The sequence below is a fragment of the Geotrypetes seraphini genome, chromosome 3 (assembly GCF_902459505.1).
Source record: "Geotrypetes seraphini chromosome 3, aGeoSer1.1, whole genome shotgun sequence".
Taxonomy (NCBI): domain Eukaryota; kingdom Metazoa; phylum Chordata; class Amphibia; order Gymnophiona; family Dermophiidae; genus Geotrypetes; species Geotrypetes seraphini.
The window spans coordinates 22,592,071-22,604,121 of NC_047086.1; the positions used below are offsets into that span (position 1 = coordinate 22,592,071).

The 12,051-nt window shown below is 45.4% G+C and overlaps 1 protein-coding gene across 4 annotated transcripts in view; it reads right to left on the bottom strand.

The window, feature by feature from the left end:
• The window catches only part of CEP162 (centrosomal protein 162), a 209,935-nt gene that overhangs the window by 86,489 nt on the left and 111,395 nt on the right, over positions 1-12,051 (bottom strand). For all 4 annotated transcript variants that reach the window (XM_033939253.1, XM_033939254.1, XM_033939255.1 and 1 more), the window contains one exon: positions 8,854-9,002. In XM_033939253.1, the coding sequence (XP_033795144.1) occupies positions 8,854-9,002 (149 nt within the window). The remainder of the gene's footprint in view (positions 1-8,853; positions 9,003-12,051) is intronic.

Genomic DNA, 12,051 nt, shown 5'->3' on the forward strand with positions numbered 1-12,051 from the left:
GAGAATCAAACACTTTTTTCATAGTCACCAATTGTTCACAAAATCTTCATGTCTTTAAATCTTCAAACACTCCGGTAGCGCCAGAGGTTACACTGGCTTCATCAGGGGAAGTCCTTCATATCCATGCAACCCCAGTGGTAGTGTCTGTGTGATACTACCATTGGGATTGAGAGGCACTCTTTTGAATCCAGGCCATAGATTGTAAAAATAACTGGGGGACATTCCTGCTCTCTTTGTTACCAAATAGACCACCAGGGGATATCCCCAATAAGGTCTGGAGGCATCAGATGGTAGGAGGAATCTGGGGCTCCTTGACGTGTTCTGGGTGGGAGAGATCCAGGGCTATTTGACTGTTAGGGGGTATGGCACAGGGAATTACATTCCTTCTGTTGTAGGTGAAGGGGGGGGGGACCGATGACGACTGAGGTCTGGGGATTTTGACTGTCACAGGGGGAGGAAGTGAAAATGTGGCATTGTGAGACCTAAAGGTGAAGGGGAACAATACGTAGAAGTTGATAATGATAAAGTAAAATTGTTCAACAAATATTTCTGTTCTGTGTTCACAGATGAAGGACAAGGAGTAGGACCACAGAAGACAAATTTTAATTAAGAATGGAGGTGTGGTAGACCTTGACCAAATTTCAGAAGACTCAAAAGATGGTGCAAGATAGGAAGGATATGAGGATACTGAAGGAACTTAGGGAATTTCTGGCGAGTCTGTTGTCCGATGTTTTCAATGTTTCTGTAGAGTTGGGAGTGGTCCCAGAGGATCGGAAAAGGCCAGATGTCGTCCCTCTCTGCAAAAATGGAAGGCGAAGGTTGGGAACTACAGGCTGGTTAGTCTTACCTCAGTGTTGAATAAATTAATGACAACGCCACTTCTAAAATAGAGAACAGAGAAGTTTCTGGAATCAAATGGACTGCAGGACTTGAGGCAGCAGTATTTTACTAGAGGAAGGTCTTGTCAGACTAATCTGATTAACCTCTTTGACTGGGCGACCAAACAGATGAATTTAGGGTGTGTGCTAGATGTAGTGTGTGGAGGAGTGTGTGGTGCAGTGGTTGGAGCTACAGCTCAGCACCCTGAGGTTGTGGGTTCAAATCCAGCGCTGCTCTTTGTGATCCTGGGCAAGTCACTTAATCCTCCATAGCCCCAGGTACGTTAGATAGATTGTGAGCCCACCGGGACAGATAGGGAAAATGCTTGAGTACCTGATTGTAAAACCGCTTAGATAACCTTGATAGGCGGTATATAAAAAAAACCAAAAAAAAAAAACCTAGTGTACAGTAAAGCCTTTGACACAGTATCACATAGGCAACTGATGAATTAAACTGAGTGCCCTTGGTCTGGTAGCAAATTGAGTTATCTTAGAGAAAAAGATGTTACCAGTGGTGTACCACAGGGATTGGTCCTTGGCCCAGCTCTTTTTAACATCTTTGTGAGTGAAACTGTGGAAGGGCTGTTGCTGGCTAAGATTTACCTCTTTGCAAATGATATGATGGTGTGGATAGCATAAGGAGGGATCTAGTGAGGCTAAAAGAATGGTCCAGAAATTGGCAACTAAGATTTAATGCTAAAAAATGTAGGATCATGCATTTGGCTACAGAAATCCAAGGGAGTGAACATAAGAACTGCCATCTCCGGATCAGACCTTCGGTCCATCAAGTCCGGCGATCCGCACACGCGGAGGCCCTGCCAGGTGTACACCTGTCGTAATTTATAGTCCACCATATCCTTATATGCCTCTCTTAAGGAGATATGCATCTAGTTTGCTCTTGAAGCCTAGGACGGTCGATTCCGCAATAATCTCATCTGGGAGTGGTACCATTTAGGAGAAGTGTGGCACAGTGGTTAGAGCTACAGCTTCAGCACTCTGAGGTTATGGGATCAAACCCACGCTGCTCCCTGTGACCCTGGGCAAGTTACTTAATCCCCTTATTACCCCAGGTGCATTAGACAGATTGTGAGTCCAACAGGTCAGACAGGGAAAAATGCTTGAGTACCTGAATAAACTCATATAAACCGTTCTGAGCTCTCTTGGGAGAACAGCATAGAAAATTGAATTAATAAAATACATCAGTGCTCGAAAAAAAAGCAAGGGTTAGAAGGAAAAGTGTGCCTTTTTGCAGATGATACCAAGATTTGTAACAGAGTAGACACCGAAGAGGGAGTGGAAAATATGAAAAAGGATCTGCAAAAGTTAGAGGAATGGTCTAATGCCTGGCAACTAAAATTCAATGCAGAGTAATGCATTTGGGGATTAATAATAGGAAGGAACCGTATATGCTGGGAGGAGAGAAGCTGATATGCACGGACGGGGAGAGGGACCTTGGGGTGATAGTGTCCGAAGATCTAAAGGCGAAAAAACAGTGTGACAAGGCAGTGGCTGCTGCCAGAAGGTGTTGATGCCCCTGTACAGGTCATTGGTGAGGCCCCACTTGGAGTATTGTGTTCAGTTTTGGAGACCGTATCTGGCGAAAGACGTAAGAAGACTTGAAGCGGTCCAGAGGAGGGCGATGAAAATGATAGGAGGCTTGTGCCAGAAGACGTATGAGGAGAGACTGGAAGCCCTGAATATGTATACCCTAGAGGAAAGGAGAGACAGGGGAGATATGATTCAGACGTTCAAATACTTAAAGGGTATTATCGTAGAACAAAATCTTTTCCAGAGAAAGGAAAATGGTAAAACCAGAGGACATAATTTGAGGTTGAGGGGTGGTAGATTCAGGGGCAATGTTAGGAAATTCTACTTTACGGAGAGGGTGGTGGATGCCTGGAATGCGCTCCCGAGAGAGGTGGTGGAGAGTAAAACTGTGACTGAGTTCAAAGAAGCGTGGGATGAACACAGAGGATTTAGAATCAGAAAATAAGATTAAATATTGAACTAGGCCAGTACTGGGCAGACTTGCATGGTCTGTGTCTGTTTGGTGGAGGATGGGCAGGGGAGGGCTTCAATGGATGGGAGGGTGTAGATGGGCTGGAGTAAGTCTTAACAGAGATTTCGGCAGTTGGAACCCAACACAGTACCGGGTAAAGCTTTGGATTCTTGCCCAGAAATAGCTAAGAAGAAAAAAAAAAATATTTAAATTGAATCAGGTTGGGCAGACTGGATGGACCATTCGGGTCTTTATCTGCTGTCATCTACTATGTTACTATGTAAGACTTGGGAGAGGAGGGTGTGTGTGATTATTTTTGACAATATTAAGGTGGCCAGACAGGTAGAAAGGGCATTTGGAATTGGCCAAAGCAAGATGGATGCTTGAGTGAATAGGAAGAGGAATGGCCAGCAGGATAAAGGAGGTGATCATGCCTCTATATAAGTCTCTGGTGCAGTTCTGGAGACAGAACCTTCAAAAATATATAAGCAGGATGCAGTTGGTTCACAAGGCGGCTACTAAAAAGGTGAGACTCAAACAGAGTCATTTATATAAATCAGGGTGTAACTGCCAGATAAATTACTGTACAGTATACATTTTACTTACTGACAGATTATCGGTTCAACCAGAAAAGGGGCATACCATCAAATTAAATAAATGAGCCTCAGACAGCCATGAGGCACCCAAGTCCTTGCTGTATTTCAAAAGCTATAGCACATCTTATTGACTCCTCAATCATAGGCTTGTCTTGCCATTGGGGAAAGCGCAGTAAAAAACAACTCATCAGCAAACGCCAAATGAGAAAAACCTGCGCTTACCCACCTAATGGCAGAGCACAAATGTGCCCCCTTTCTTCAGGCAAACACAGCAACACAAGGATGTAGTGAAAAAAGGCTTGAAAAGCGTGAATGTAGTCAACCCTTTCACTTAGCTTGAAAGCTGGCTTCTTTGTACAGTTCCTTCTCTGTATTTGTGGGGGTTAGGAGCAGAGCCGGCCTGCAAATATGGAAAAACCGTGAATAATATTCAGGCCGGTTCTGCCCTTATCCCTGGCTTCCCACGGCTATTTTTAGCCCTGTAAGCCCCCCCCCCTTAAGCCTTACCTGGTGGTCTAGCGGGTTTTCAGGCAGGAACGATCTTCCCACGCTCCTGCCCCGTGCAGATCGCTCACAGGAAATGGCTGCCTTGAGCTCCCGTACTCTCTCGAGCCATTTCCTGTGAGTGATAGAAACATAGAAACATAGAAAGATGACGGCAGAAAAGGGCTACAGCCCATCAAGTCTGCCCACTCTTCTGACCCACCCCATCAAGTCTGAGTGCTAATGACCCAGATCCTTAGCTCGACCCCCATAGGGATCCCACGTGGATGTCCCATTTATTCTTAAAGTCTAGCACGCTGGTGGCCTTGACCACCTGCACCGGAAGTTTGTTCCAGTGATCTACAACCCTTTCTGTGAAGAAATACTTCCTGGTGTCACCATTAAATTTCCCTCCTCTGAGTTTGAGCGGGTGCCCCCTTGTGACCGAGGGTCCCCTGGGGAAGAATATATCGCTTTCCGCCTCGACACGACCTGTGATGTACTTAAATGTCTCAATCATGTCTCCCCTTTCTCTACGCTCCTCAAGAGTGTATAGCTGTAGTTTGCCCAGTCTTTCTTCGTATGTGAGACTCTTGAGTCCGGAGACCATTCTAGTGGCCATTCGCTGGACAGATTCAGCTCGAAGCACATCTTTTTGGTAGTGTGGTCTCCAAAATTGCACACAGTATTCCAGGTGAGGTCTCACCATGGCTCTGTAAAGCGGCATTATGACTTCAGGTTTGCGGCTGATGAAGCCTCTATTGATACATCCCAACATCTGCCTTGCCTTGGATGAGGCCTGCTCCATCTGTTTGGCAGCCTTCATATCAGCACTGACGATTACTCCCAAGTCCCGTTCTTCTGAAGTCCTAGCTAGTGTTTCCCCATTTAAGGTGTAAGTTTTGCATGGATTTCCGCAGCCGAGATGCATGACCTTACATTTCTTAGCGTTGAAGCCCAGCTGCCATGTCGAGGACCAGTTTTCCAACGTGATCAAATCCTGCGTCATATTATCCTTGAGATTGCTTTCACTTACTATATTACACAGTTTGGCGTCGTCGGCGAACAATGTTACTTTACCCTGAAGCCCTTGGGTCAAGTCCCTTATGAATATGTTGAAAAGGGATGGTCCCAGGACCGAGCCCTGCGGCACTCCGCTAGTCACTTCCGATGTCTCAGAGAGGGTGCCGTTGACCACCACCCTCTGAAGTCTTCCACTCAGCCAATCGTTGACCCATGCAGTTAGTTTCTCACCTAACCCCATCGACTTCATCTTGTGCAATAGTCTGCGGTGTGGGACACTGTCAAAAGCTTTACTGAAATCCAAGTACACTATGTCCAGAGACTCTCCCGAGTCTAACTTTCCCGTCACCCAATCAAAGAAGCTGATTAGATTGGATTGGCATGACCTACCCCTAGTGAATCCATGTTGACAGGGATCCCTTAGGTTCCCCTCGTCCAAAATCGTGTCTAGTTTACCTTTAAGTAAAGTTTCCATGAGTTTACATACTACTGATGTGAGACTTACTGGTCTGTAATTTGCAGCCTCTGCTCTGCAACCTTTTTTGTGCAGAGGAATGACGTTGGCTGTTTTCCAGTCCAGGGGGACTCTCCCCGTACTTAGGGAGAGATTGAAGAGTACTGCTAACGGTTTTGCCAAAACATCGCTTAGCTCTCTGAGCACTCTTGGGTGCAAATTGTCCGGTCCCATGGCTTTGTTCACCTTAAGTTTTGACAGTTCACTGTAGACATCAGCAGGTGTGAACTCAAAATTCTGAAATGGATCTTCCATGCTTTGCTTCATTTCCAGCCTTGGCCCGTGCCCTGGTGCCTCGCAGGTAAAGACCGAGCAGAAGTAATCATTCAGCAGTTTGGCTTTATCGGAATCTGTTTCCACATAATTCCCGTCTGGCGTTCTAAGGCGTACTATCCCATTTGTGTTCTTCTTCCTGTCACTAATGTACCTGAAGAAGGACTTGTCCCCTTTCTTAATGTTCTTCGCTAGAGTTTCTTCCATTCGAAGTTTGGCCTCCCTGACTGCTGTTTTGACCGCTGCAGACTTTGTCTTGTATTCAATGTTTGCTTCCTTCTCCCCGGTGCGTTTGTATAAGAGAAATGCTCTTTTCTTCTCCTTGACGCGGTTCGAGACCTCATCAGTGAACCATTTGGGTCTCTTGTTTCTTTGTTGTTTATTTACCGATTTAATGTAGCGGATAGATGCCTCATGAAGGGTCGACTTCAAGGTTGACCACATAGCTTCCACATTATTAGTTACTTCTTGAACCTGTAGTGTCTGATGAACGAAATCTCCCATGCGTGCGAAGTCAGTGCCCCGGAAATTGAGTACCCTTGTTCTTGTTTGAGATCTAGGGAAGCCTTTCCTAAGGTTAAACCATACCATGTTATGGTCACTGGTGGCTAGCGTTTCTCCCACCGAGACCTCCGAGACGCTTTCCCCGTTCGTAAGTACCAGGTCCAGGATGGCCTGGGCCCTAGTAGGCTCTAGCACCATTTGTTTGAGCTGTACTCCCTTCATGGACGCTAATATCCTCCTGCTATCACAAGTTGTTGCTGAGAGTGTGTTCCAGTCTACATCAGGCATATTGAAGTCTCCTGATAGAACAACATCCCCCCGCAAGGTGATATTCTCAATGTCTTCGATTAATTCTGCGTCTTTGTCCTCCGATTGTCTAGGAGGTCTATATACCACACCAAGGTATAGGCATTTTTCTCCGCCTCTGGCCAGGTTTACCCAGATAGATTCCCCAGTATACTTGACATCCGTGATCCTGGTTGTCTTAATGTGGGAAGATCGCTCCTGCCTGGAAACCCGCTAGACCACCAGGTAAGGCTTAAAGGGGGGGGGGGGGGGGGCTTACAGGGCTAAAAAAAAGCTCAAAAAATTAAAATTTATTTTTTGGTCAAAAATCACGAATAACTGAATCCGTAGATATGGAATTCGTGAATATGGAGGGGGAAGTGTAGTAGACTCTCTACATTGGGAAAACACTATGCTATGAACAGGCTAGCTTGCCCTAAAGGTCCATCACTGCCACGAGCCACTTCTGGATGAGCGGCAGCAGTCCATCCTTACTCAACAAGAGATGTCGCTCTTCCAGACATGGCGATGGGAGATTTATTACAAAAAAGAGTGATTAAAATGAACACAACTAAAATTATGAAGACTCAGGCTTTAAGATTTAAAAGCAGACTGAAAAAATATGCAGAAGTGGATCAAACACTTTCCTGCACACGAGTGTAGAATATAAAGCACTCTTATTACCCAAGCATCCATGTCGGGTCTTTTTATCTGTCGATAATAAAAAGAGTGTTTTATATTCTACACTCATGTGCAGGAAAGTGGTTTTTTGTTGTTTGTTTTGTTACATAGGGGTTTTCTCCTTTTGTTTTGTACTTTCAGAGGAACAGTGATCCACTGACTCCAGGGATTCAGTGCAGCAAGGTAGAAAACAAGGGATAAGGAATCAGTGATGGAAGAGACAACTCTCATTTTAATAATACTTTCTGCTATAAGCTGCAACATCCATATCCAAACCTAATTGCTCGATATCAGTGTTCCAACATTCATCAGGACCCTTGAAGAATGCAAAGTTGTGCCGAAACACGGCCCATGTAGGGTTCGGTCTTTATTGCCATTCCTGGGAGTAATTAGTATATTGTGCTAATGCTTGGTACTGTATATGGTTTTGGAGGGAATTTTTTGCATTAAAGATTTTTTTTTTAATTTTGCTGTTTTTACATGAGGATTCAGTCATAATACACTTTTACATCAGATGTCTCCTGTTCCATCCAGGGACTATTGTTCTACTTTTGTTGGGAATGTCTGACACATTAAACTCTACATTAGAGAGTTGCACGGGGACAGAAATCCCACCCATCCCCACCCATCCCCGTCAGGATCCTCTCCGTCCCCACCCATCCCCATCAGGATCCTCTACGTCCCCACCCGTCCCAGCCTGGATCCTCTCCATCCCCACCCGTCCCCGCCAGGATCCTCTCCGTCCCCACCCGTCCCCGCCAGGATCCTCTCCGTTCCCACCCGTCCCCGCCAGGATCCTCTCCGTCCCCACCCGTCCCCGTCAGGATCCTCTCCATCCCCACCCATCCCCGCCAGGATCCTCTCCGTCCCCACCAGGATCCTCTCCATCCCCACCCATCCCTGTCAGGATCCTCTCCGTCCCCACCCATCCCCGTCAGGATCCTCTCCGTCCCCACCCGTCCCAGCCAGGATCCTCTCCATCCCCACCCGTCCCCGCCAGGATCCTCTCCGTTCCCACCCGTCCCCACCAGGATCCTCTCCGTCCCCACCCGTCCCCGTCAGGATCCTCTCCGTCCCCACCCGTCCCCGCCAGGATCCTCTCCGTCCCCACCCATCCCTGTCAGGATCCTCTCCGTCCCCACCCATCCCCGTCAGGATGCTCTCCATCCCCACTCATCCCCGCAAGGAATTACCTCCATCCCTGCCCATCCCCATAAAAAGCAGCAATTACTTCTGACAGGATCATCAATTCCACAGTTTCTTTTGTGTTTGCGCTGCTGTTTTCCTTGTGGAATCTCTTTGGTGGAACCCTTTTATTGTTTTCTGTTCAGGTAATTAACTTATAAACCCCTTCTTTTACTAAGGCTGACGTGTCCATTATATTATATGGACGAACCTTGCTTCCAAAGCCTTCCATCCCCATGGGAATCCTGTTGGCTAGAGGGGGGTCCCCGTGGGAGTCCCGTGGGTCAGAGAGGGATCCCCATGGGAGTCCCGTGGGTTAGGGGGGGTTCCCACGGGAACCTCGCGGGATTCCCACGATCCCCGTTCCCGTGCAGATCTCTACTCTACATAGGACAGATGCAGGAGCTTGATTTAAAGGTCTCATGTACTTACATGTGGAATATGGTTGAGCACATATGTTGTCCGTTTAATCTTCTGTTCAGGGTTCTTAAGATTTGATTGGTCAGAGGCAACCACAGTATCTGTTTTAGAGGCTGAAGCACTTTTGGCCGTTTTTACAGTCCTAGTAGCAGACAATGTACCTTTATTTTGGAGACACATAAACAAGACAGTGTACCTGCTATCATAAATCACAAAATGGTTTATTAGCATCAGCCCAAACAAAAACTGGCCTCTCTTTTTTGTACTTCATTTTACAGGATAAAATGAGGAAATACAAACAACAGTGTTTACTGGCTTCTATAAGAGAACAATAATAAAACCCTTAGCCCATATGCGCACTTCAAACTCTGTGGGTCCGTGATCTGTGGAGCCGTGCTTGCACAGTACATCGCCGAGCGCCGGCAGTTGACCACTGGGGTTGATGTGCTTTGGGCTATAGGGAGCATGCGTGTGGAGCGGGTGGGGGGGAGGTGAGGGGAGAGGGCGTTTCTGCTCTTCCGATCTGGCTGCCGTATTATAGCGGGTGTGATGACCCCCTTCCTACACCAACACGGAAGATGAGACGACGAAAGGTAAAAAATGAGAACATGACCGCAGCTCTTCGGCGTTGTAAGGGGTGCTGCTGGACAGGGGGGAGGTAAAAGGAAGGGAGAAGGGCTACTGCTGGACAGGGGGAGCAGGGAAGGGGTGCTGCTGGACAGGGGGGAGAGACAGAAAGAAAGAAAGACAGACAGACAAACAGTGGGCAGGGAGAGAGACAGAAAGAAAGGGGGCAGGGAGAGAGAAAGACAGAAAGAAAGATAGAAAGAAAGAAATGTCTAAGTCTACATATCTGTTCTAGCACCTGTTAATGTAATGGGCTAAAAACTAGTTATATTAATAATGAAACAGCCCCCCAAGTTGTCTTTGGTCGATAAGATTTTGTAAAGAAATGGGTAAAATGAAATATGCTATAAGAGGCAGAATTTGCAAAATGGAAGCAAAAATGAGAGCTCTGGCAAAATATACTATATAAATTACTACCTGAACTATTTCAGGAGAAATACATTCATCTCTTTCAGTATAGTTTACTTGCAGCTCATCAATGCAGCTGTTCAAAGGATATACCCAGTTTATATCCTTTTGAAGGTGTGGTGTCCACTTGTATATGGTACTCCAAATGAAGTCTCGTCCTACTGAAACAGAACCAACATCCCAACCCTTTTGCTGATGGTCATTCCTGTCTCTAAGCACCCATGCGTTTGCTATCACCTTCTACCTGTGTGCTACGCACAACCCTTTGTAAGGTTAGACTTCAAAAAGAGATCGTGTCTTGAAAAAGATACAAAATGGATGAAGTCAGTCTAAAATGGTCAGTGTTATCTTACATACAGCAGATTTAAAAATCTAAACAGGTATGACTTGTATGAAAGGAGGTAAACAGAAGTAGGAGAGAAAGACATTTGAGTGTCTCCAAAGAACAAATGTACAGGAGGAAAGCCAAGGGAGCATGCCTCTTTCAATGGACAGAAAGCTCTAGAACAGTGTCTCTCAAACTGTGTGCCCCAAAGAGATTCTGAGTGCGACACGAGAGATTCCAGAATTTTACTTTATTTTTAAAAATTCTCTTCATAAGTATACACTAGAATAGATGACATGTATGTTGCATACACAAGAGTCTGTTACGAGCATCTGTGTGTGTAAGGATAACTGCCCAGACAAGCATCATTCTTTGACGTGATTGGTCCTTGAAAACTAATGGCAATTAATTTTAGTTTTACTTTTATGCACTCATTCTCTCAGTGGTCAGTTATGGATGTGAAAGCTGGGCACTAGGGAAACAACAGAAATATCATTTATCCTACACAACATACTTCACGGAAACTCAGCCACTCCCCTCATCCAACTATTCACAACGGCTTGGTCCACCTCTAGGAGAATCCTCAATAGAATGCAACTAAACATGCCATTCGCAAAAAATCTCCACTACAGGAGAATCTTCCACTCCATGTTTACCTTCCTGGGAATAAAGACTTGGAACGACCTCCCACATGCAATCTGATTGGAAACTAGCCACATCTTATTCTGGAAAAAGCTGAAAACTCTTCTCTTTGACAATTAAATCTTTATGCCCCTTCTTCCCCTCCTCTCTCATGCCTTTCCCTCAGTCCTCCCCTGCCCTTTTCCCCTTTCTAAGTAAGTCGCCTGCACAGGTTTGTATGACACACAAATGGAAGATTAGATAGATTAGAAAGAAGACCGACTCACTTGAGCTTTGGTGCTGGAGAAGGATTTTAGGCGTGCCATGGACCACTAGAAGAACTAACAAATTGATTCTGCAAGAGATCAAACTAGCTATGTCACTGGAAGCCCAAATAATGAAGCTACACTGTCTTATTTTCATCATACCATCAGAAGAGAGAGATCACTGGAGAAGGACATCGTGTTTGGGAAGATCGAAGGAACCAGGCGAAGAGGGCGACCTGCAATCAGATGGCTGGGCACGTTGAAATCAACCATGGGGATGATACTGGAAGATCTTTCTGGACTAGCACAAAACCAATTTCTTTTTAGATCCACCATTTATCAAGTTGCTAGGACTTGAACACGAGTCAATGGCAGCTAACAACAACAGTTATTCTAAATAGAGCAACAAAGCAATCGAGGCTTTGTTACCGTTTAGATCATCTTATCTTTGCAAACTTAGATTTTGAGCTCTGACAGAAATTAAATAATAAAAAAAAGAGAACTGCAGATGGTGGATGATGAAATGCATGTTTGCTTGTTGCTTATCAAGCCACGTTTTGAGTTAATTTGTAATAAAAAATAAGCACACCCATAGCGTTGATTAGCAATTCTATTCTATCTACTTTAGTTTCACCGTCGTTACAATTACCCATACTTAGCTTAAAGAACTTTAAATAAATAACTCTCAAATTCAATTTTTTGTTGGTTTTGCAATTTTACAAATTTCAATTATAATGTGTCATTAAAAACCATATGTTCCATTTAGTGTGCCGGAGCTAAAAAGGTTTGAGAGACTCTGGTCTAGAATGGGGAGGGGGGGGGGTCATATGATTAGAGTGATAGGCTCTTTCCAACAAAAGTGGTGGGTGAATGGAAAAGCCTTCCAGTGGAGGCGGCGGGCAAAACGGCATTTATCAGAATTCTAGAAAGCCTAGTCCAAGCCCATAGGATTTCTGAGGGAGA